Below are 26,409 nucleotides of genomic sequence, written 5' to 3'. Positions count from 1 at the left end.
CAATAAGTTACAACTTAAAATTTTAAACCATGTGTGTTTGAAACCCATGTTGTATAGCAACACTATATGCTATAAGGTATGAACTCAAATCTCACCAAGCTCACATACGAGATTTCTTTGGGTGAAGTGCTCTTACTTTGTGTATCTCTTACCATCACCAAAAATAATACTAACCCTTAAAAGGGTACACCAACTTTCAACTAACAACATTTTGCAAACTTTTTTCAACCAAATCTAACTCTCCTAAACAAATACGAAGCTACTTTATTCTTCGAATATCCATTTAGACCTTGTACTAATAGCGAATTAAGGGAATTGGAGGCTGGTCCCTTGTTTAATTTCAACTAATTTTATTTCCCTCTAAGAAATCCAATAATTTTCTAAACCAAAAGTTGTCTGCTTTTAAGCATGTTAGGAAAAAATGAATTTCCATTCTTAGTGCCTTCAAAGCAGTAGGCTTATGTCCATCCATTCACATGTACCCAAAAGCCATGCATATGCAATGATGAAATTTTTATTTTCATTATCGAAACGAAGATATAAATTTTATATTAAGGATGGGATGAGCTTACACATATGGTCCAAACTTTAAATATAATTTTAATGGACTTGAAACCCACGTCACTCATCGCCACTGGCTGATAGCTTGTTGGCAACAAAGCTTTCTAAATTTACTTCTACGAGGGATCAAATTAAGAATTTTAGAGATCAAACCTCGCTATAAAAGGGTTTCGACAGTCTCACCTCGTCACTTGCGACCTTGTTCGCTATAGCTTAAATAGTAGCGCACTTGTAAGTGTTCTGTATGTTGTAGTGTAGGAGTGTAAATCTTTTATCTAGTATAAATGTTAAGATTTTCTTAATAGATGGTTATGTGTTCAAGTAGAGTCTGCCTCTTTAAGCATTTAATAAGGTATTTTTGTTTTGTTGAATCCGTCATCTTTTTAAGTATTAAAGCTTTCGACAGGGTTAAGAGATAAAACTTTCACTAAAGATAATACTGATCTATTGAGGAGTCTGTTGACTCTCAACATGCAACACTTCAAAGATTTTTCTCGAAACAATCTGTCTTTCCTGTCAATATGGGTTTTTTTTATTATAAAAAATTTCAATTAAATAATTATTAAAACCTTAAGAGGCAGAGGACTTTGTCTACCTTGATTAATCTTACCTTCATTACAACTTTTAATCTCACTCACATCAATATCACTATCGATCCCAGTAGACATTTAGCAAATCTTTTTGAAAAGAAATATCTTTTTTGATAAAAACACATGTAAATATATAATTCATGATTATTTCTTAAATTTATGAACTTCTTGGATGTCTATTTGGTTATAAATATTTTAAAATTTTAAAATTATTTGTGAACTTAAAATTCATAATTTTATACCTTTCAAATATATCAGTTAATTTATAGCAGATTTTTCTTAAAAGTTATATAACGATTGAAATTTAAAAAAAAAAATAAACTACACCCAACATCATTAAATTATTAGTAAATTTATATTTTGATCTCTCAAGTTAAAAAAAATTATAAAATAGTCATTGAACTATTTGAAAGTTTTTATTTAAGTCACTATATTGTTAAGTTTTTTTTTTGAAAAGTTTAGCTAGCAAGCTTCAAGCGACTATTTGACAATCAGTATGGTGGATATCATTGACGAGTAGAAGAACATATCTTAGATCCAAGTTGATCTGACAACTAGTGTCGAAGATCGAAGAAAAAAAGCTATTTGAATTTTGATTTATAGAGTTATGACGTTTAAAGTTGTTTCATGTAAAAAATATTGAATTGTAGAAGAGAAAGGGAAAGAAAACTTACGATTGGTGCAGCTGGTGCGAATAAAAAATACCACAAAACAACAATTTTAATAGCCCAATAACTTAAATGAAAACTTTAAAATAATTCGACAACCATTTTGTATCTTTTTACAATTGTATGATCAAAGCATACATTTATTAACAATTTAGTGAACTTAGTTGTAGTTTAACCTAAAAAAATCTTAAAATTAGATAGCATGCCTAGTGTTTTTACATTGATATTTTGGAGAGATTTTTTCCTTTTGGGTGGATCTGTTCTTTGAAGAACTAAAATGGCTAGTTTTGAAAGCAATGCTTCAGCAACAATCGTTATAATATTTGTTGCCACAATTATGGACACATGAAATAGCTTTCAATTATTTTAATTTTTTTTCTTGTTATTTCATAAATTTCAATGTTTTTTTCTTTTACATCTTTTTCAGTGTTTTATGCGCAAGTTAAAATTATTCGTACTACCGATTGAGCCCAAACTTGATTAGTATCAACATTGTTATTAGTGCAGGAGGACGTGAGTTCTTACTTGCATAATTTATATCATTAAAGGTGAAAATGTAAATTATTATTAATGGTATAATTGACACCTCACAACCTATTTCAGTGAAGAGCGAATAAATTATGTTTCATAAAATCCAAATATATCGAATTTCACTTCTTAAGAATTAATTATACCTGGATTAAAGCTAAATTCCAACACTCAACTTGCATAGACAATATTAGGGGTCAAATATATCAAAAAGCAATGTTGTCTAATGTGAACAAAAATATATTTAGTAAGGTTAATATCTGGTATATTGGTAATGTATTTTTTTTATTCCACAAGTAATTTTAAAAAATTGTCATATGTCTTATTTTTTAAAATTTTACTGTACATTTATAAGGCAATACAATTTATAATGCTACGACAACATGTATAGTAATCAAAATCATACGAAAAGAAAATTAAGGGTATGAAATAATCATAACGGATGCGTTGGATGGACATCAAGTAGTTGATATTATCCCCTAGACCAAAACTTTTTGTTTCAGAGGGTGAATCTATCAAACTCGATTAACCATCAACAATTAATCCTAATGTGGGTGGATTTGGTAAGGGGATGTAGAAATAGTACTTCAAGACCCACTACGCATCTAAGGTCTTTTGTTCAACTCCTTAACTATGCTTGTGGAATCAAAAATCTCCTCTGACCATATACAAAATATTTTTCTATCTAATATAAAAAATGTCAAAAATAACAGGGCCCTTCCCATTTCCATTATTTATCATTGTTTCCGAATATTCTCTCAATAATAACATGAAAAATAATCTATAGTGATACTAAATACAAATTCAAGCAGCATTTTAGGTGAACTTCTAGTATTTTAAGGAGTTTTGCATTTATAAAACTTTCTAATTATGCTTGGTTAGGATTGTTTTGTTAGAGTTATGTTATTTATAAGTTTAATTAGAATATTAAATATTTATTTAGTTAGAGATTTGATTATATAAAATTTGTAAAATTAAATTTTTAATTAATTTTAAAAGTTTATATATATTTAAATTTATGCATATAAATATTTAACTATTGTGTAAAAAAATGGAGATTTTAGTTTAACAAATTTTGATTGTGAGTCTTTCTTTCCAAGGTTGGGTGATTCACTTTGTTTATTTCTTCGTTATACATGTATCTAAGTACAATTTACCTAGTGGTATGATATGAAGCCATCCAATTATCATTGTTGTTACTAATAAGTTGATTAGAGGTGGTGTAGGGCAAATCTATTCGATTATCATTGTTTTTAGTCACAAATTGATTAGAGTTGATGTAGGATAAATTATCTTGCTGATTTGCTAAACTTGGAGATTTTGGGTTTTCTTGGATCGTAGGTTCCACATTATTTTATATCAGAGCTTTGATTTAGGTATTTAAAACAATTATCTTTTATTGTTTTCCTTAATAGTTATTGAAGAAAAAAAAAGAATTCTAATTTTTTTATATCACAAGAGAGTTCAAGGTTGTGGTAATATAGTAACTAGATTCAAGTGTCACGGGCCGCGGTTCAAAGCCCGTGACCATCGCACCAAATGCATCCGATGAAGGTCTATTGTGTAGATGGGGATCATTTGGCCCACATAAACTGGCCCGATTCAACGAGCTGTTAGAGAAGCCTGTCAAATTAAAGCCTGATTGGCCCGATAATGAAGATATGACAACCTAGGCTAGTTTGGTAACTAATCTTAGAAGATTGATAGGAATCATATCTTGTAAAGATTAGATTAGATTTGATATGACATATCTTGTAAATCCCTAAAATCAAGGGATATGGTTAATCTCTTCCGTCGATGTAAATGTATCTTGACCGTCGATTTTGGGGGAGCTCAACTATAAATAAAGAGCCTCCCCTCATTTTTACAAACTCCATTCATTGTTTCATTATTCTTTGTGAATAAAAGAATATTGAGAGCATTTACTCAAACACTTTGTGTGCGCTCTTTCTGTTGTTCTTTGTAGCTTCTTTTGGCATAAATCGCTTCCGCTCTTCAACTTGGTGCCTTGGAGGAGTTCTTAAGGAATCCTCACTTGAGTAAAGGCTCACTTAGGCAAGTTTGGACGAATGGATCGTCTAAGGCCACACGGATCGCGAGACGAAAAATCTAGCCCCGTGACACAGGGACTAATATTTTTAACAGGTGAGAATAATATGAATTCAGGTAAACTCTAGATGTTTAGTTTAAATTTTTTTTTTATTTTAAGGAAATTTATGTTTAATTAGAGACATATTGTAAGTAAAACTCCTTAACAATGGCTGGTTAGAATAGTTTATTTAGATTTTTATGTTAGTTATAAGTTTAATTAAAAGGTTAAATAAAACTCCTTAATAATGCTTGTAAAACCGAATTTTTTTAGTTTTAAGAGTTTATATTTCTTTTAAATATTAACATATTGAAGTCCTATAAATACTTGGCTAGGTTGACCATTGTAAATAATGGAGATGGAGTTTAATAAACTTTCGTTGTGAGCATCTTTTTCAAGGTTGAGTGAATCATCTTGTTTACTTCTCGATTATCCATTATCTAAGGGTGTGGTAAGGGGGTTGTCCAATTATGGTTATTGTTAGTCACAAGTTGATTAGAGATGACATAAGGTAATTATCTTCTAGGAGGTTTTGGATTTTCTTGAATCACTAAGAATTATTTATTAGGGCATTCTTTTAGCATAATGGCTTCCTTGGCACTTAAAGCAAGTGATGTCCTTAAGCTTCCTAGTAGAACTTTGAAAAGAAGAATTAAAAATGAGTGATTTAGATAAGTTTTAAATGTCTAAGAGTTAAAAGATGATTTAGGAAATATGAGAGGGTTTATGTGGTAATTATTCCAAGGCTTCTAATCTAAATGCCCATTTGTTTAATTAAAAGGAGGGAATGGCTACTCATCCTTGTTTAAGTCAACTTCTTGGTAGGTGGGGAGAGTTAAGATTTTGTGTTTTCTTGATGCATTGGGTAATAAATTAGGTATTTTTAAGTTGTATATTAACATTAAATCATTATAAATCATATTTAGAAAGATTAGATTCTTGGGAGGTTTGGTTAAATTCTTAGAAAAAGTAAAGTCGATTAGTTGAAAGGCCAAAGGAAAGGTAAAAGTGTTGGAGGAGTAGAGGTTTTTAGTTTGTTCTCTTTTACTATTTTTTATTGATTAGTTAATTTGGTCAATTGAATTGCTTAAGGGATGATTGGAACCTTTATATGTATATTGCATATGTATATGGTGACTCAGTGTGTCATATTAATTGATATGATTGTTAAATATGTTAAGTGAGGGTATATAATTGTTGTTTTGTTGCTAATGAGATGTTAATATGTTTCACTAGGGTAAGTGGAAGATTGTTAAGATCTAGTACTTTAAGTGTAGTTTATTCATCATTTGTATAAGTAAATATTTTGAATACATTAGTTTAGATTAAATTCCATTATTCACATTAATATCATTTGTATTTGTCCTCAACGAGTTTTGCATGCAAAGAAAAATCTCCACCTTGATCGATGGTTTTCTTCTCATCGTGGCGTCGACAGCTCGTCGGAACGAGGAGCTCCTTCTCGTTGCGATGTCACTATCTGTTTATGTCTTGATTTGACCGAAATGCGAGGCATATTCCACAAATCTCTACACTGACTCATATTTCCACAATGCATTCTTTTCCAAAGCCTGCCACGGGTCTATCTATAACTATACAAAATATTAACGGAATCGAAGTTGTGCTTAGAAGCTGGAAGACTTCTAGTCTTCGACTTATGCACTGCCAAATCAAAACTGACCCGGGTCTGATTTTCACGAATGTAGTGCCCTATCTTTTCAAAATCTGCATTTAAAAAAGAACCTCTCTTATATGAAACGGTCATACCTTTTTCCCTCCTATGACCAAGTTGTCTTCGCTTCAAACAAGTCGACTTCGACTCTTTAAAAGACGAGGGATGTTCTGTTTCATTAGTCACCGTTGATCCTTCCAAAACATAAAGACTGTTAATCTTTTTACCTTTCACTAAAATGATAGCCCCACAAGATACCTTAATGTCACTTGACTCGATGTTAATTCTAAAACCCTTCAAGTCTAAAATTCTAAAGGAGATGAGATTTTTCTTTAAATCAGGCACATACATGACATCTGACAGTGTCCTAATTGTCCCATCGTGCATCTTGATCTGAACAGTACCAATACCAGTTACCTTACTGGGTAAACCCTTCCCCATGTGCACAACTCCACCTTCAACTAAACTGTATGTGGAGAACTAGTCTCTGTTAGGACATGTGGAAAGAACACCTTGAATCTAGGATCCACTCGGACGTAAGCTCAGAGCTTTTGCTTGTTGACACACAAAAAAATCATTAGCTTTGTCATCGGCCAAATTAGAACCAGCTAAATCTTCCTCGTTGCTCTTAGAAGCCTTTTTATTTCACAGCTTGTAAGAATCTGTCTTGATGTGACCTCTCCTTTTAAAATAGCGACATCTTTTATCTCGCTTCCTTGATGCTACCAAAATTGAGGCTTGCCTATCTGACTTGGTATTCGAACCAAACTCATTGTCGAGTTTATCTTTACTCAACAGATGATCATTCACATCCTCGAACAAGAGCTTATCTCTATCATAAATTAGGATCTCCTTGAAAAACTTGTATAACGGAGGTAAAGAGCAAAATAATAGCATAGCTTGATCTTCATCGTCAATCTGAACCTCAATATTTTTTAAATCATACAAAAGAGTAATAAATTGACTAATTTGACCTCTAACGTGCTCACTTTCGTCCATCCAGAATGTGTATAGACGTTGTTTCAACACCAATATGTTAGCCAAAGATTTTGTCGCGTAGAGGGTTTCTAACCTTTTCCAAAATGTGAATATCATTTTCTCCATCAAAACCTCTTGCAACATATTATTTGTTAGACATAATTGAACCATGGATAGAGTTTTTCTATCTAACCTATCCTATTCTGATTTATTCATGTCTGCAAGCTTCTTCTCTGTAAGAACCTTCTCAAGATTGCTCTGAATCAGAATTGTTGTCATCCGAATTTGCCACAGATTAAAATTTGTGATGCCATCAAACTTATCAATATCAAACCTTGTTATTGTCATCTCTGAATGAGTTGATTGTGAAAACTGAACTAGCTCTGATATCAGTTTGTTGGGGATAAACTCGATTGAATAACGAACAAGTAAAATAACAAAGAAATTGAAAAGATCAAACACAAATATTTTATGTGGAAAAACCCCTTCGAAGAGTATAAAAAACCATGGGTAAAGATAAATTCACTATAACAACAAAAACGAAGAGTACAAAGATGGAGATAAAACTAGACCCTGTAAGAATCCTCAAAATGTTAACACAAAATTCTTTAAAAGCTTGTAAAAGCTAATACCTAAATGTGTAATATGAGTTATTCTTCTAGGGTGGCAAAAGACCTATTTATAAGCTTAATTCGTAGGTCAAATAATATTAAAATAACCTACACTAATCACAGTTTGGCTGGGATAAATAATCAGATTTTAACTGGAAGAAAAAAATCGAGAAAATTGCATGACATGTCACCACGTCGTGACGTGGAATTCACGTTGTCAAGATGAGGTGGCACCGCGTGGTCGGGACGACAGTCTTCTTCTTGCCGTGACATTGGTAGCTCATCGGCACAAGGAACTCCTTCTTGTTGCGACGTCACTCTCTGTTTGTGTCCTAATTTGATCGAAATGTGAGGCATACTCCACAACGCTTATAAATAGAAACTTTAAGATAAGTCTAAACTCCATTCTTATCTAATTTTTAGCATCCTAATAACTTTTTAAACTCATTATTAACTCAAATCTAGCCTTTAAACGTCAAGACACTCTCTCTAACCCAAAAAAAACATGAACATGCCTTTTGAAATGAGAATGAACATTGAAAATCATCTTCATGGATAGAAAATCATTAGATTAAGTTGAAATCATCATTACCTTGCTATAATTTTGCAAAAATCAAATGAAAAATCAACCAAGAATTCTTTCTCTCTCAACTTCCACATTCTTGTAAAAATAGAAAGAAAAGCTAGAAACCACATTTTTTTATCTTGAAAACATTAAAAATCTTGCTAAAAAATCAATTTATCTTTCAATTGATGGTTAGAAATCGAAACCTTAGAAAATGAGAGAGATTTGATAGAATTTTGAGAGAAAAATGGTAGAGAAAATTTTGTTCTCTTGAAAATAAGAAACCAACCATCCATCACTTTGTCAAATCACCTTTTAAAACCTCCAAGCTTTTAAAATCTAACTTTTACAAAATTATAAAATTATCTCAAAATTTTTTCCAACTTTACAAGTTAGTCCTACTCACTCTTCCAGCTAATTATCAATAATTAGAAAATCATGATTACTTTAATTAACCACTAATTAATGACCCACAACTTAGTCTGACACTAATTCTTGGAAAACTCTTGATTTGACTTTCTCAAAATAGCTCAATTCACAAAATTGACTTAAAATGACACTTTCCGACACTGACAAAAATCAGGATGTGACTTTATTTAGAAGAAAGAAACATTTGCATTGTAATACATGGATGGAATACTTAGTTAAATAATGACTTACAGCCTTAATTCATGCAATTCTATTCTTCTACTTAAAAATACAGTACATGAAACAACATTATAAAATTCTAGCCAAATGGATGAATGTTAAAACATTTTATTTTTGGAAATAAATATTTTGCATACTTGGTTGTCATTAATTCTATAATATATTAAATAGTTTTGTAAGGGCCCAATTTCGTCCGGCCCAACAAAAACCAAACAAATAAATAAAAATAATAAAAAGTTCATTATTAAAGTCCATTTACAAAAAAATAATGGCCCAAATACAAAAAGAAACCTAAAAATAAAAAACCAAAGCCCAAAGCCTACTATCTTAAAAAATTTTCAGAAACCCTAGTCACTTCTAACCCCTAAGCGCCATTGCTCTTGGCCACGTCAGCAAGTGCATCGCCTAAAGCCTGTCTCACCCCTTTCACCGAAATGGCAAGGCACGGCTCCCCAGTGCCGTTGACCTTGCCATGAGTACCTGCAAAGGAGAAAGAAAAAGCACAGAAGCAGAAAGTAGAGCAGAAACAAAAAAAGAAAAAGAAAAATGAATTAGTGTAATTAAAATGGCTATAAAAGCCAAACTATTGTAAGATTCAAACACGAAGAGCAATCAAAACAGAATACAAAAAAAAAGATTCAAAAGGTAGTCCATTTACTTGATATTTATTTTCTCAAAAAAATATAAAAGAAATACAATAAAAATAGAAAGTTGAAAGTTCTTACCAATCTCATTGCGTCGCCTCCATGGGTGAGCAAGGTTGTCGTCCCCGAGGAAAGACAACCTCTTTTCGACGTGAAAGATCTTTGATTTCCTCTGGATTTGCCTGGGCTTCGTCGGATGAGAGGGCATAAGGGGTATGCGTTCAAAAGAGTGGCCGAAAGTTGTTTCTTTTTTTGGTTTTTTTTAAATAGAAGGCACCACCTTCAGATCTAGGTTTTGGGAATCAAAGAGGCTAAAAAAGTACAACTTTTTACAACTTCGGCCACTGGAGGTGACAGTCGCCGTTGCCGATGACTGGTGGCCACAGCGGAGCGCCGACGGCTTTGTGGCCGGACATGGAGAGTTTTTTAGAGAGAAAAAAAGGGCTCAAAGTTTCTTTTTTAAAATCGAATCTGAAATGAAATTTTAAAATTTTTTTTTACTTATATAGGCGTTACCAAACAACATCGTTTTGGCCAGGTTTCAGAGGTCCCAAAACGACATTGTTTCAAGCTTGACCCGCCAACCCGGTCTGAATCCCCTGGGATTCGCGTGTTTTTGTGGAAAAGGTCTATTTATGGCCCTGGTCCTCCGCCTTTGAGTTTTTCTTAATCTGGTCCTAATTTCACTATTTGTTCTTTTAAGAAATTTTTCTATTCAATTTGGATTCACTTTCAGTTTGGTCCTCAGACTGTTGACCCCTCGGGGAATGACGCGTGTACTGTTTTGGATTAATAGTTCTCAGAGTCCCTAAACTTTTGCATCAAATTTTAATTTAGTCCTTTATATCCTTTTTTTAATTTAGGCATTAAATTTTTGTTAGACTTCCAATTTAGTCCTTTATTTCCCCTTTCTTTATTTATTTTGGGATTTATAATTTAATTTTTGCTTAAATTTCAATTTAATCCCTCATTTGGTTAATTTTGCCTTTTTATTTACTATGTCATTTATTTTAACACTTAAAATTTATGTTTACGTTTCCTCTTATTTATACATTTTATTTTTATTTTACCCTTGTTATTATTGTTATCATTATTTTATTTATTCATATTATTATTATGGTAATAATTATGATATGATTATTGCTATTATTGTTATAAGTCGATATTTGCATTACTGTTATAGTTGCATTATTATCATTATTTATCAACATGGTATTTTTTTTTTCATTTTTTTACTTATTATCATAATATCATCCTTTCATTTTTTACCCACATGGCTATTTTATTTTATTTTGCTATCACCATTTCATGTGTCATATTACAAAATATTTATCCGTTTTTTAACTAAATGCATATAGTTTTAAAAGTTGCGTTCATTTTACATAACACCTAGGAAATAATTAAAATCAAGGCAATGTTCATTATTTTTGGAGTTTGGAGAGTCATGCTCCTAACTTACGAGGTATGGCCTCTTTCTAAAACCGAAGTAATCGAATATACTATTCAAAAATAAAAAAAAAAGATTTAAGTAATAATTGGATGGTGATAATTTTTGTTTTCGAGGATTCAAAGCATCATGTCCTAACTTACAGGGCATGATCCTTTCTTCTCGATTAACTTGAAATAAGGCCTTTTCATAAAATTTAATTTAGTTAAGCTATATTTTAATTAAAAAATCATACAAAGAGGGTCGTATTTTAATTTCTCTTCGAGTTTTCAACTTCCGTCATCGAAGGATCAAATAAACAACTAGGTACCAATTTTGGGCATTATGAGGGTGCTAATCATTCCTCATGCGTAATCGACTCACGAACCCATTTCCAGGGTTTGTAGACCAAAAATTATCGTTTTAGTAAATTTAACCTTTTATTAAAATGATCGAATTTCAAGGTGATCCGATCACACCTAAATAAATAAGATTGGTGGCGACTTTATTTTCATTTTGAAAAATAAAAATCGATTTCCAAAAAGGTTTCGACAAGTTTTGTATGGATTTTGAGTAAAATCAATTAATGGTTATTTTTATTCGATTACAAGGAATTTAAAATTCGCCTTCGGGGAGATTGATTGACCAATTTTCGTTGGGTTAGTCATGTGGCACATTTGGAAGAACATGAATTTTCTTATTTTTCAGGTGATGTCATGGAGTGTAGAAGAGATCATCAAAGGTTCGTATAGTTGGGCAAAATAATATGTGTCCCTCCCCAAGGTACACTCTAATGTAAGACAAAAGAGAATGTAGAGCTTAATTGGACAGATAGATGGGTGCGACTAAGAACTAATGGTTCAATTAAAATAGATACAGGTTATGCTGCTGCAGAGGGGATCTTAAGAGACAAACACGGGGAGTAGATTATTGGCTTTTGTCGACAGTTGGGGAAATGCTCAATATTTGATGCTGATTTATAGGGAATTTTGGATGGTCTATCACTGGTGCAGGAAGAGCAAGGCAATGAAGCTATTGAAGCTATCCAAGTTTTAGAATCAACACCCTCTAATCGACGTTAATTAGGCGCATTCACCACCTCCTGAAGAATGTAGGAAACTGGGCACTTGAATATAGGGGTGAGCATTTGATCGAATCGAATCGAATCGAAAATTTTTGAGTTAATCGAGTTTTCGAATCTCATTTTATCATTCTAACTTTATTTGAAGTTTTCTCGAATCGAGTTGAGTGAGATGGAATTCGAATCAAATATATTTGTTCGAGTTAAATTTTAAAAAATAATTTTGGGTCCTTGTAACCATTGTCACCCATCGTAATAAAATTTGTCCACCTTAATCAAATTTTTTATTAACTTTCATCACTTCATAATTTATTTATTATTTTTTTATATATTGGTTAGCTTCTTTGCTTGCTTAGTTGTTTCAATTATCTTCAGATTCTTGTCACTATGTATTTTAGAATTAAAAATATATTAAATGTAAAAATATGATTTTTTAATAAAAGTTATTTTAAAAATAAAATGTGAAATTGATACCAATATAAAATTTTAACACGAATATTTTATGGCATAATTAATAATTCAATTTTAATATAAATATTCAATATGACTAAACAATTCAATAATATAAATAATATAAAATGTGAAATTTAATTTAATAATATAAATAGTAGATATAAATAAAATTATTACTATTTATGTTTAGTGATTTTTTTGGATAATTTTGATTTTTTATTTGAGAGTAAAGGGTGAGAAGTAAAAGTTTGGGAGAAAAATAAAAAGTTTTGGGGAATAAAAGTTTGAGGGAAAGTAAATAGGGGGAGTAAAATTTTGGAGGGAAAATATTAAAAAAAAATTGGAGGGGAGAGGGTTTGGGATAGATGGGAGGTGGGATGGGAAGGGAATAAAAGTTTTAAGAGAAAAGTGGGAGGAAGTAAAAATTTTGGGGGAAAATAAAAGATTTTGAGGGTTTTTGGGAGTAAATTTTTGAGAAAAAATAAATGAGAGAGTAAATTTTTGGTGGGAAATGAATTTTGGGTAGATTAGGGGGTTGGGAGGCGAGGGGAGTAAAAGTTTTGGGGGGAAAGTGGGAATGAGTAAAAGTTTTGAGGGAAAAGTAAAAAGGTTTGGGAGTTTGGGGTAAAAATGTAAAATATTATAGTTTGATATTCGAATTATTCGAATTATTCGAGTTATTCGAATTCAAAAACTCAACTCGATTCGAACTCGAAATTCGAAAAAAAAAATTCGAGTTGATTCGAAAACTCGATTAACTCAAATAACTCGATTCGTTTAACTCGAAATTTTGAATTTTTTTTCGATTTTTTCGAGTCGAATCGAGTTTTGCTCACCCCTACTTGAATACATCCCTAGAGAAGAAAACGTAGAAGCAGTTCAAATGGCTAAAATAACTTTTAATAGGGGGAAGGGCTACAATTGTTTACAGATAATCTCCTTGTTTTAGTTTAATTAGTTGTATCTTCTCATTTTTCACCAAAAAAAAATTTAGAAGAGAGTTTGATGGTAACATTCTTTTTCTTTTTCCTTTTCGTATTGAGTGAGAATTGCAAAGTAGACGGTCCCAAATGACACAAGCATTCCCAATTCCGTTTCTATGGTTATTGGAAGTTCTTTTACCATACGGATTTTACAAAATCAGGGGAGGTTAAAAAGTTGTTTATTTCATCACTTTTGCATATTGTCCTAATCTTAAGAATGGTAGACTATCAATATATTTTTATGTTTGTTTTTCGATCCATAACAAAATATCTAAAACGTCTCGAATATAAATCTCTACCATCCCCTAACTTTCATTCTGATTCGCAAACCAAAACTACCCATCACGTCTCTCTCATATCACCATCTCCCCCACACAATATTCGTTGGCAGGCATTGGCTAGGAAGGTATGAAACCCTATCTTTGACAAAGGGGAAGAAAGAAAGAAAAACAAAAAAGAAAAGGGTTGGTTGAAATATTGCATTTTGTCGACACCATCACTAGGAGTTGGTGTCATAATTGTGGATGAAGATTGATTCCTTTGAAGCTCATTTGGTGTAACTAGAATATATAGCACATGCATGGTTTCATCTAAGTGTGACAAGCCACTGTTTTCCTTATAGTTTAGTGATTGAAGTTTGGTTTAAGCTTCTTCAAAGCTTGCTTTTTCTATAAGCACTAATGGAAGATGCTAGGTTCAACAAACATTAGCGAAAATATCCGAGGGCAAAAGCAATTATTAATCAAATGGGTGTTCATTCATTAAAGAAAATTTCTAATTGGTATAGTCTGTAAAAGTGTTTGACAATTAATGGAGAGGCTTTCTTTTAGTCTATTGTTGGATAAAACATGTTACAAGTCCCTGCATTTTCAGTACATTTGAAATTTAGTCTTGCTACTTTTGAGAGTTTGAAATTTGAGTCCAATTGTTAACACCGTTAATTTTTTTTTTGTTAAACTTGTTGGTATGACATTTTGAAATAACAAAAATATTAACTTAGTAGCCATGTAAGTAAAAAAAACATTGTAATGAACTTGGATTTAATAACAAAATTTAACAGTATTGACAATTGGACTTGTATTTTTTAATCTGAAAAGTAGAGGGACTAAATTCCTTGAAATAAAAGTATGGGGACTAAATTTCGAATGTACTAAAAGTGTAGGGACTTAAAGCACATTTTAACCTTAATTCCTTTTGTTAGTTTAATTTAGAAAAGGTCTTTTTGTAATTTTAATTGACTCAACTCGAAATTAAATATAAAATTATATACTAATTTAAAAACATTTTTTAATATCTAATGCAGGGGCGTAGCCAGGGGCTGGCAGCGGCCCGACCCCTAAAATGAAAAAATTTTCATTTAGGTTCCTTTAAAATTTATAAAAATTTAAATTAGTAAAGGTAAAATTGTACTTTGGCCCCCTAAGAATGAAAAAAATTTGATTTAATCTTTTAAAAATTATAAATATATAGATATTAAAATAGTGAAATTATATTTTTACGATAGTAAAAATATATAATGAAATTTCGCTCCCCTAAAATATTTTCTAACTTCGACCCAGATCTAATAAATGATAATTCAGTACGGGATCTTTCTTTGCTCCCACTTATCGACAGGAGACCTGATTCAAGTAATGGAGAACCGTTTTCTCCTTCAAAGAGTTTTAGGTTTTACTTATCTTTTGGGTCCTTGTCTTGTATGGGATTATGTCCCCTTATTGCTTTCTCTATTGTTTGCAGTTGGGTTGTGGCCTTATTTCTACCATACGTTTGTTTTCGTTTGCTTGTAATCCCTTTTTCCCTATATGGAATGAAATGATCATTTGATAATAAAAAAAAGATAATTCAGCATGAATAAATTCTATGGAGACAAGTTTATTTTAATAAAAATTCCCCTCTTATAGAAGTCATTATTTGCATAGCAGACATTATCGTTGTTGAAGAGCAAGAGTGCATAGTGTTGCATAATGCCTTCGTTGTTGTGCCATTTGTCACTTTTCAATATGACGACGCTTAGAGAAGACAATACCTTTACATTATCGGTATAATATACCCAAACAACATATAGCTAGATTGATGAAAGGAGGAAGAAGAAGAAGGAGGAAGAAATACGGAAATAATGATATAGAAAGGAGGTATAGGGTAGTTTGTAGTAGCTTTAATAGACAAGGAGCGTGCTCCAATTGCAAACGTGGAAGGTTTAAGCTCCTTTTATTAGTTTTTGGATGTTACGATGGATACTTGGAAGACCACATGCGCCCAAAAATTGGGCCTTTTAAATTGCTTCCAGTACAAACTATTTATCATTTTAAAACTTCCCAATGCTCATTCTTGATGTCGACATTTGAAAACATGACCTTATACCAACAATATATATTTGGAAAATAAATTTACAAAACTCCTTTATTAAAGCAATAAAACTCGAATTTCGTTTCGATTCATAAAATTAAAAAAATGGTGAGGACCGGGGTTAAGAGTGACAGCCACCAAAATTTCAATATTCTCAACGTGAGGGATAGATTTTGGGGGTAAGTTTAACAGTCCCTGTTTGAATTTTGCCGATGGAATGTGGGTATGTTTCCATTTTCTAGGGAAAATGACAAGTGTTGTAGTGGGTTTGGGAATATGCTTGGAGGTAATATCGCACGGTTAAAATAAGGTTTCAGTGCCTAATGTATTTGTTTTTTTCCCCAATCTCCTATATATAGAGTGTCTATAATTGCAGTATAGGAAAGTATGCACTTTTGTTTATTAGCTTTTCAAACACAGCCAATTGGTATACACACACTCAACCATCATCAAGGGAATAGAGGGGGTTCTTGGCCCCTTGGTTAGATGAAAAACTGTTTATTTTTAGCTCTTTTAGCTAAGTGGAAATATTGCATTTTTAGCCCTTATTTGAAACTAATAGTTCAACTTAATCCCTTTTAAAACAAAATCTTTAGCTTTGCCCTCTCTCCAATTTTATAATTTTATCCCCGTCCCCTCGCAGCTTTGCCCCTGTCAATTACATATATTATATGGGTTAATTCCACCAAGCATATCTAAATTATACCTTATATTCTAAATTGGTGAGTCATCGAAGCATCAAAATTGAATCAATTAAGTCTTTCTGTCAACCTAAATATTGAATGAGGCGTTATACAAGTGCGTATTTAGAACACGTAAATCAAATTGTAAACACGTACATCTATTTTATGAATAACTTGAATATCACATGTTAAAAAAAGCAAATAATGTCAATAAATTTTGAAAGATTATTTCTTTGGTTTTTTTAATACATCATATCTAAATTTTTTTAATACATATTTATAATTTGATCAATATATTTTAAATATGTTCTGCATCAGATTTGAGATTTTATTTAATACATATATTACTAGCTAAGCTAAAAAAAAATTTAATTGATACGATATAAATATTTTAAAGACGTTTTAATTGAAGTTTAGATGACAATTTAGAACTGGGATCATATTTTGAGGACGTGTGGAGTCAATTGTGTACATAAAATGTACAGTATGCCCCACTGCATGCCTCCCCACGACCCTTATAAAACCCTCAATTCCCACACATTTCCCCCAATCACGTTCTACTTTTCAACCTCACTTAATCACTGTTTGTTTGATTCACGGTAAATTTTGGCTGCCATATTGTTTAACAAACTCGGGAAAACACCAATCAAAATATGGTTGAAGCAGAGGGATCTCATCAAAAGTACCCGACACTGCCACAGGTAAAAAGTCTTTTTGACACTCACCATTCTTACACACTCCTCATTTCTATGTCTGACTTTGATTTGTTTCTATGTCCATTAGGTGATGGAAGAGGTAAAGAGAATAACTGATATTGGCTTCCCAGTATTAGCAATGAGCTTGGTGGGTTATTTGAAGAACATGGTCTTAGTGGTGTGCATGGGCAGACTAGGTAGCTTAGAGCTTGCTGGTGGGGCACTGGCTATTGGGTTCACAAATATCAGTGGCTACTCGGTCTTATCTGGTCTAGCCACTGGCATGGAGTCCCTTTGTGGCCAAGCTTTTGGTTCAAGGAACTTGTTAGTGGCATCTCTGACTTTGCAAAGAACAATTGTTATGTTACTATTTGCTTCAATACCTATTGGCTTGATATGGTTTAACCTTGAGCCTATCATGCTTAGCCTCAATCAAGACCCTGAAATAACCAAAGTTGCCAGCCATTATTGCCAGTTTGCGATACCGGACCTTATAGCCAACAGCCTTCTTCACCCTTTACGTATTTACATGCGGAGTAAAGGAACAAGTTGGCCTTTAATGTGGTCTGCTTTTGTTTCGACCGTTTTTCATCTCCCAATCACGATCGGTTTAACCTTCGGTTTACGATTAGGTGTCCCTGGGATTGCCATTTCCACCTTCATCACCAATTTCAACACTCTTTTCTTCCTACTTTGTTGCATGTTCTATACTCGAACCACTTTGGTGGACCCGGAGGATTCGATACAAACACCATTGTCTCCACCTCCGTTACCGTCTCTATCTTCAACAGCTCTAATGGGCCGGAAGGAATGGGGAGTTCTACTTCGATTGGCAATACCGAGCTGCATTGCTGTTTGCTTAGAGTGGTGGTGGTACGAATTCATGACGATCCTGGCCGGGAACTTATCCGAACCCCGAGTGGCTCTCGCAACATCGGCTATCGTGATACAAACAACTTCTCTGATGTACACATTGCCAACGGCACTCAGTGCATCAGCCTCGACCCGAGTCGGCAACGAGCTAGGAGCAGGGAGGCCAACCAGGGCAAAATTGGCTGCTATAGTAGCCATAGGGCTATCCTTAGTGACCTCATTTTTTGGACTAATAGGGACCATAGTGGGAAGACAAGCATGGGGAAGAGTTTTCACAAAGGATAATGAGGTTATTGAGCTAACCATGATTGTATTACCCATTATTGGACTATGTGAGCTAGCCAATTGTCCACAAACCACAAGTTGTGGGATCCTAAGAGGGAGTGCTAGGCCAGGGATTGGTGCAACCATAAATTTTTACTCCTTTTACATGGTGGGTGCACCATTGGCTATAGTACTAGGCTTTGTATGGGGAGTAGGGTTCGTGGGGCTCTGTTATGGGCTATTAGCAGCTCAGGTTGCATGTGTGGTCTCCATGTTAACAGTGATTTTCAAGACAGATTGGGAGAAAGAATCATTGAAGGCAAATGACTTGGTGGGCAGCAAAAGTGACCATTTTGCACATGGAGACCAAACCCGAATCATCTAAAGTGAAGAAGGGGTTGTTCCATTTCTCAAAGATTTGGATTCTCAAAAATGAGCAAAAATGTTATATTTAAAAGAAAAAAAAACATTAAAATACGCCCATTTAATAGGACAAATTCAAACTACACTTTTTGCCTTCACTACATATGTACCCTGTTTGTTTTGTCTTTTTTTCTTATTGTCCCCACTAATCTTTGTCCATGAATTTTACACCAATTAGCTTTGTAAATCACTATATTTATTTATTTTAATAACATTTATTACATCTATAATCATATAAATATGACATATATATATATCCAAACCACCTAACTAGCTGGAAGGGAATTCCCCTGTCTTGTCTGACACACATATATATATATCAGCAAGAAGAACTTAGACATCAATATTTACACTACTTTTGATCTGCAAATTATGTAAATTAATTAAATTATAGTATGAATGGTCCAATGGAAAATTAAGGAAGAATATAATGATACCTAAACAAACAAAAATTAGCCCCAAAACAAAAAAAAAATCAGAGTTTAATTTAGTTCATTCAAACAAAAATACAGATTCCATACACATTGATTGAAGTATACTTGGGGACATTGAGGATAGGGGCCTCACCTCCCAAATTACTTTTTCCTATTTTTAAATTTAAACATAGATTGACTGACTACCTCATTCTACTATATTGCTTAAATCCAACTGGAACCTAACTCAGCTGCAAGATTTAAATAGCTTAGGTTTTAGGTTAAAAAAAAGTAGAAAAAAGCTCAAGTTTCAAACCATTCTCGATTAACTAGAAAACATTTTTCAATTGAAAGCAATAACGCTAAGCTTCACAAGTATTTGTTGTTGGGGTTAATACATGATAGTGGTGGGTAACATACTGGTACCAGTCGTATCGGTTGATTCTAAATCAATACCAAGTGGTTTATATTTCGTTCTGTCAAAATTTCGATACATTTCGGCTATTTCAATGTGTTTCATCCCGTCTTCATCAATATTGACTTGTATCGGTCTATACTGGTTGGTACAAAATTTTGATATTTTAAATTAATTTTTAATTTTTTTTCTTAACCATTTTAATTTTTCTACCATTATAATTAAAATTTAAAATTATTAAATTAAATTATTGAACCTAATTAATAATTTTAAAACTTATATTTACGTATAAATATATTTATATGGATGTAATTGAAATATATTTGCATGTACATATAATTTATCAACAAACTAAATATGAGACTATAAATATATATATATGTGTGTATAAAAAATATTTTAAAAAACTGATAATCTTAAAATGGTACATCAAAATATGCCAGTATCGGTACGTACCAGTATGAAGACAAAGACGGTACACTCACTGGTGCGGTACTGACTGCTTTTAGTTAATATGCAGTTTGCCCCTGAACTTATTCAAAAGTATCTAGTTAGCACCTTAATTGTTTTTTTGATATAGGTTGGTAGGTTCACACACTGGCGTGGCATTGATAGCCAATCTAGTGATGACATGTGGTAGCCTCTCGTATGTCACATGGAGAGAAATTTTAAAAATTTAAAAACTTTAAAAATATATAAGTTAATAAAAGATTATATTTTTTTCACATCAAGAATAAATTTGGATAGTTGTCCAGATATATCTGAAATTAGACAATCATATGTCTAGAGTCATTCTAGATTTGTTTTTTGATAAGTTTGTATGTTTTTATTTATTTATAAAATATCAAGTTATTTATATTAATTTGAAATTAAAAATATATAAAATATATAAATAATAGAAAAATATAAAAAAAATAGATGAAGAATGAACTTAGATAAATAATTGTCTAGATTCAAATGCATCTGGATAACCTTTATCTAGATTCACTATAGAAATGCTTTTTAGTTCTTTTATATATAATAATTTATATATTATATATTATAAACTATTATATATTTTTTCAGAATATTATAAGCTTTTTATATATTTTTCATTGCATATCTTTAATTGAGTAATGGATTTGAAATTCTTAAAATATTTTGGATTAATAAATTTATATATTTATAAATGTCTAATATATTATATATTAAATTTCAGCTAATTTATTTATAAATATATGCCATTTTTATCATTTACATAATTAATAAAATTCAGATGTAAATTCTTAAATCCATGTGGTCAATTATGCAAATAATAAAGAGTTAGCATGTTCAAATTGGCTTTGCCAGCTTGCAAGTTGCATGGAAGGGTTACGTTTTGTACATGGCATCTCTGAAAATGACACTTGGCACTTCTTCCTCTTCAGGAAACTAAATTGTAACACTGTAAATTACTGTATTTAGTAACGGGAAACAAAAAGACTTTGAAAGATTAAAAAGTGGTCTTAAGTGGGTTCATCTTAGACCTGTCCATGGGCCGGGCGGCCCGACCCGGCCCGACGGCCCGCCCAAAATATGAGAGGGTTCGGGTAAAAATATAGGCCCGAAATATGGGTTTGGGTAAAAAAATGAGGCCCGTTTAAAAAATGGGCTGGGCTCGGGCTCAAGTTTTTTAGCCCGGGCCCGGCCCGGCCCTAATATAATAAATATATATTTTTTTTTATTTTTTAATTTTAAAATACTTTAAAAATATTTTTTTTATTTTTTTATTTTTAAAACATATTTTTTTGTGTTTATTAAAAATCGGGCCGGACCGGGCCGGGCTCGGGCTTATTATTTTTTTCCCGGGCCGAGCCTGGGCAAAATTTCAGGCCCATACTTCATCTTCGTATCAACGTCAAAGGTGGTATAAGAATTAATTGATATATCAATTCCGATAAAAAGATTAGATTGGTTTTTGAGTAAATTGTTCGAAATCAATAAAGATCGAATATCGAGGAAAATGGTGGTTAATCCGGTTGAACACGTTTATTTATTTATTTATTATTGGACCAGTGGTCAAATAGATCAAATTAAAAACTGATGATTTGATCGATTCGATTACTGATACGATTTTTAAAATATTGATTGTTTATAGTGTTTTATATATACTAGACATTTTTATTTATTATGTATTGGTTTTAATTTTGGGTTAATATATATGGAAGTATCTAAACTTGACAATTTATACTTATTTGATATCTAAACTCTTTTTTTTTTATCTAACTAGTATTTACACTTGGAAATCGTAAGCCAATTTGATAATTTTGTTAGGTACTTGACTAATATTGTTAAAATACGCTAACATGGCATTGACGACTAATAGAACGGTGACACGTGACAGCTTCACATTTTTACACATGGCAAATTTTTTTTAAAAAAATTTGTCACGTGTTAAAATGTTAGGCTTCCGTGTGTCACCATGCTGTTGATAGTCAATGCCACCTCAAATATCAAATACTTTAAGTATCTAAAAGAAATATCAACTTGGCTTACAACTTTCATGTTTAAATGCCAATTAAATTCAAAAAAAAATTGAAGTATCAAATAAATATAAATCAAAAATTTCAAGTACTTCTATATATATTAACACTTTAATTTCCATGTTTAACATGTTGAGCTCATAATTTTATAGTTGGTTAAATTTCGAATTGCTATCAATTGATTTTAACTTGTACATTTAACACTTAAACTTATAAATTTAACCAATAAATTTTAAGGTTTTAAATTTAATTATAAAAATATATATAAATGATATTTGGGTAAACTACAAAATAGCCACCCAATTATGTCTTTAATTCTATTTTGGTCATCTAACTATTAATCCTTTTTATTTGATCACTCAGCTTTTCGAAATCAGATATTTTAGTCACTTTTCCGTTAGTTGTGGTTAGATGAATGATGGATAGTTGACATGAGCCTTTTTTATTGGCTTAATAACAAATTTAGCAGTCCAATAGTTACACATTCTATCAATTTGATCCTAAATCTAAAAATTCTACAAATTTAGCCCTCAATGTATCTATCTATATATGCTCCAATGGGGTGAGTACTATCCCATTTTAATTTATGCATGTAAAGATAGGGAGGGGGGGTTGAGGAATTCAAGATTGAAACTTTTGTCAATGAACATGCAATGTAACGTCCAAAACCAAATAGAAATAGGAAATTATCAGTTCATAGGTAAACATTTTCTTAATAAGATTAGACTTTAACCTAAGTTAAAATTGTGTGAGATGAAAAGGGTAGCTAAGGAGGAGTTGAATATAGAACAAAACAAGAACGTATGTTGGAGAGCTAGGATCAGAAATGGTGTTTAGAACAGATAAGGGGGTAGAGTTGATAATGAATTCAATAAGTTGTTAGACTATTTATATGCCTTTAAGGTAGCAAATCCAAATGGGTCTTTTCAGCTTATGGTTCTTAGACCTACAGATGCTAAAAAGCCAAAATTTAGGAGCTTGTATTTTGGGGCACTTAAGGAAGGATTTAGGCCACAATGTAGAGCTTTTATTTGTGTGGATGGTTGTTACCTAAAAAGGGGTTTCAAGGGTGAGATTCTTAGTCATTGGGAGGGATGAAAACAACCAAATCTTTCCCAATGAAAGGATTGAATCCGTAAACAATTAATAACGTTAGTTCTTGGTTTAGGTAAAAAAAAATTTTGAAGGACTAAAATGAGAAAAACTTTAAAAATTAAATGATGCATTCAACAACAACAAAAATTAGAAACTTATTCTTTTTTTCCCCTACCATAAGGTTAGATAAAGAGCACAAATTCCTTTAGATTATGGAATTTTTAAACCTACTTAGAAAGAATCATCTCTTCTTCATATGCAATCAAGAGCTAGCATATGATTTCGTATTACAAGCTGAAGTGCTGATCGAGTTTTTTTTTTTAAAGTATCAATCAAATAAATTTTTTTATGGAAATTGATTTGATGTTGGTCTAAATTGAATAAATATTTTTTTTTACTTTTAGGGACTAAAATATAATTTTACTATATATTAATTTTTAAGTTAAAACTTAATTGTAATTTTTCTATTGTAGAAGACCCCTGGCTGGCTCTTAGATTTGCCTATGTACATCACTATCAGAATTGAATTCGATAGTTGAAAATTAAAAACATGCAAGAATAAAAGCTTTTGCAAGTTGATGAGATTCCTTGGGAAAAAATAGATGAATGGAACAGTTGTAGTGAAACAGACAGACAGAGACAGATTACTACTAAGATATGGTGCACCCATTAGACTTCAGACATCTATGTCACTGTCTAAGACAGTGGGGATTTAATTAAAATTTTCAAAATTTTTAGAAGATTTAATTAAAAATTTTTCACAACTTATAAAGGGTTTGTTAGTCTGGAAGCAGTTGCGAAGTGCTCGCAAAAATGATTTGAGAAAATGCATTGTGAAATAAAAAACAAAAAACAGGACAGATAAAGATTATTTATACAGTTCGATTTCTCTACATTTGCACTTAAATCTATCACATTTTAGTAACAATTTCCTCACTTTTGCACCTTTGAAGATTGGTACTCTTACCACTAAATTCATACCCGTGAACTTAGCTTTTAAAACAACCAAGTTTTACAATCAAATGCACTCTCACAAATAATGTTTCTAACTTGAACTAAGTAATTGCTCTCAATTCTTTGTACAATAACCTATAAAAGTCTCTAAATTTTTTTTTTTTGAGATTTGCTAACATAATCAAGATCTATATCAAATTCTATTAAATAACAATTAAACTAGTTGAATGCAATATAAATAATAGGAAACAGGTAAGAAAGGACTGTTGACAGTTAAGTCTTAAATACTCCAATCCAATTCAACGTCCTCGACCCAAGAGATTAGATAAATGTGATTTGATATGATCCTTCAATTGTAAAGGATATTTTTTTAGGGGCCGAAATTAAATTGTAATTTTTACGATAGCAAAAATGCAATTTTACCATTATATCTTTATAATTTTTAAAGGATTAAATCAAAAAAAATTTAGGGGGCCAATGTGTAATTTTACCTTTACTAATTTAAAATTTTAAAAAAATTTAAGGGCCTAAATGAAAATTTTTCTATTTTGGGGGGAGCTGAGCCCCTGCCAGCCCCCTAGTTTTGCCCCTGTCCTCAAGTGATATAATCTTCATTGATGAGTTAAATACAATCCATAGTATCAACACAACCCAAAAATCTGATTCAATAAATTGTCAATCACTTAAATATGAAAATAAGCTCCCGATGCTTTAGGAAATGGGTACTTCCTTATGACCTTTAGTACATTTCACTCATTTCATATTTTTTAACCGGGTTTAATGCGAAACCATGAAATTTAGTATAAGAGTTGATCTCAGAATATGGGTATTTCACTCATGAAATGTCATTTATGAATAAAACTGATTGAGCCGGACAATACCTAAAATGACAAGGTCTGGTCCAAGGTCCATCAAGGCACACGCCATTTAGGTAATGAAAACGAAGGAGGAGCATAGGGATATGACGAAAGGGTGCATATGCCAGTGAGGAACTCAACTGGATAAGCCCCCCTCAAAGAAAGTACCCAAAAAAGAGCCAGGCAAAGCCAAAAGAAAGACTAAAATTAACTAATTTTCTTCTTTAAAGTGATGTGAGATATTTGCATGTGCAAGACCTAATTAGCACATGTCTTTTAAAACTCATTTTCAACCAGTCCTTTCCTTTTTGCACATATCTCTATCCATCTATCTTCCTTTTCATACATGTGATGAATTGAATGATTAAGATTGATGGTCAAGGTGAATCTAAAAATCTTTTAGGCTAGTCGAAACTGAATTATAATTTTCATATTTTTTATGGGACCAAATATAATTTCTTTTAGAGGTTTAAAGTATAAATTCACTATATATTAACTTTTAATTTAATCATTTTAAAAAGGATTGGATTGTGACTTTTCATTTTTTGGAAGACCTTTGCCTACCCTTTAAATTTGCCATTGTTGTTGGTGGAGAATCTAAGATATTAACTAGAATTTTCTGTTTTCCACAATTTAAAAAATACCCAATTTTTCAATTTTTGTTTAAAAAGTCTATCGGAGTGCACTCATGTTGGTTAGGTTTAAAAAGGTGTTTCGAGTTTTAGTTAAAAAAATAAATCATAATTCGATCATGTTCAAAGTTAATGAATGTCCCTTTTAATAATATCTTCTTTAAAATATATAAATAAATTATATGAACCAATTGAAGTTGATTTTATTGCCTTTGCAACATAGGGTTTTTATCTACTTCATATGTTATGAAAGGTAATGCTTTTTATGGAAGAGATTAGGACTTTCATCACCTAACATTAAACCATTTTGTCCAGAAGTGAGAGCCTATGCCCTTTTTGAAATTCTGAAAGTGAGTTATTCATTGAAACAGAGGAGCATATTTATAGTTGTGGATTTGGTTAGTTTTCGATCGGATTAATTTGAGTTCTAAAATTATTTTAATCGCTTTTGGATTTGAATGGATTTAATTTTTATTCTTTTGAATTTGGATCATTTAGATTTAATTTTTAAATTTTTTTTCAAGTTAGATTATTATATTTTTCAAATCATTTCTAATTTTTGTTACTTCAATTTTAAATTGTTTCAAGTTTAAATTAATTTATGCTCGAATCTGATTCAGATTAATTTGAGCTCAAAATGAATAAGCTCGAGTTAATGACTTTTATAGTCAAATCAAATTTGAGTTTAGAATTATTGACTCAAACTTATAAATTTTATCACCATTGGTACTACATCAGTATAACTATTTTTTTTGTATTTT

The 26,409-nt window shown here is 31.7% G+C and overlaps 1 protein-coding gene across 1 annotated transcript; it reads left to right on the top strand.

Annotated features, from left to right (window-relative positions):
* The first annotated feature begins 17,058 nt into the window (after window positions 1-17,058).
* Window positions 17,059-18,955, top strand: LOC107908528 (protein DETOXIFICATION 55). Its single transcript, XM_016835710.2, has 2 exons — window positions 17,059-17,227; window positions 17,310-18,955. The coding sequence occupies exons 1-2, from the start codon at window positions 17,180-17,182 to the stop codon at window positions 18,741-18,743; spliced, it is 1,482 nt and encodes a 493-aa protein (XP_016691199.1). The 5' UTR covers window positions 17,059-17,179; the 3' UTR covers window positions 18,744-18,955.
* The last annotated feature ends 7,454 nt before the right edge of the window (window positions 18,956-26,409 follow it).

Source organism: Gossypium hirsutum, chromosome D02 (assembly GCF_007990345.1).
Source record: "Gossypium hirsutum isolate 1008001.06 chromosome D02, Gossypium_hirsutum_v2.1, whole genome shotgun sequence".
Taxonomy (NCBI): Eukaryota; Viridiplantae; Streptophyta; class Magnoliopsida; order Malvales; family Malvaceae; genus Gossypium; species Gossypium hirsutum.
The sequence above is the reverse complement of the archived record's forward strand: the minus strand, read 5'-3'. Positions and strand labels throughout refer to the sequence as shown.

Coding starts and splice junctions, on each gene's coding strand:
- LOC107908528 (XM_016835710.2), top strand. CDS start 17,180: ATGGTTGAAGCAGAGGGATCTCATCAAAAGTACCCGACACTGCCACAG. Junction 17,228..17,309: donor AGTACCCGACACTGCCACAG/GTAAAAAGTCTT, acceptor TATGTCCATTAG/GTGATGGAAGAGGTAAAGAG.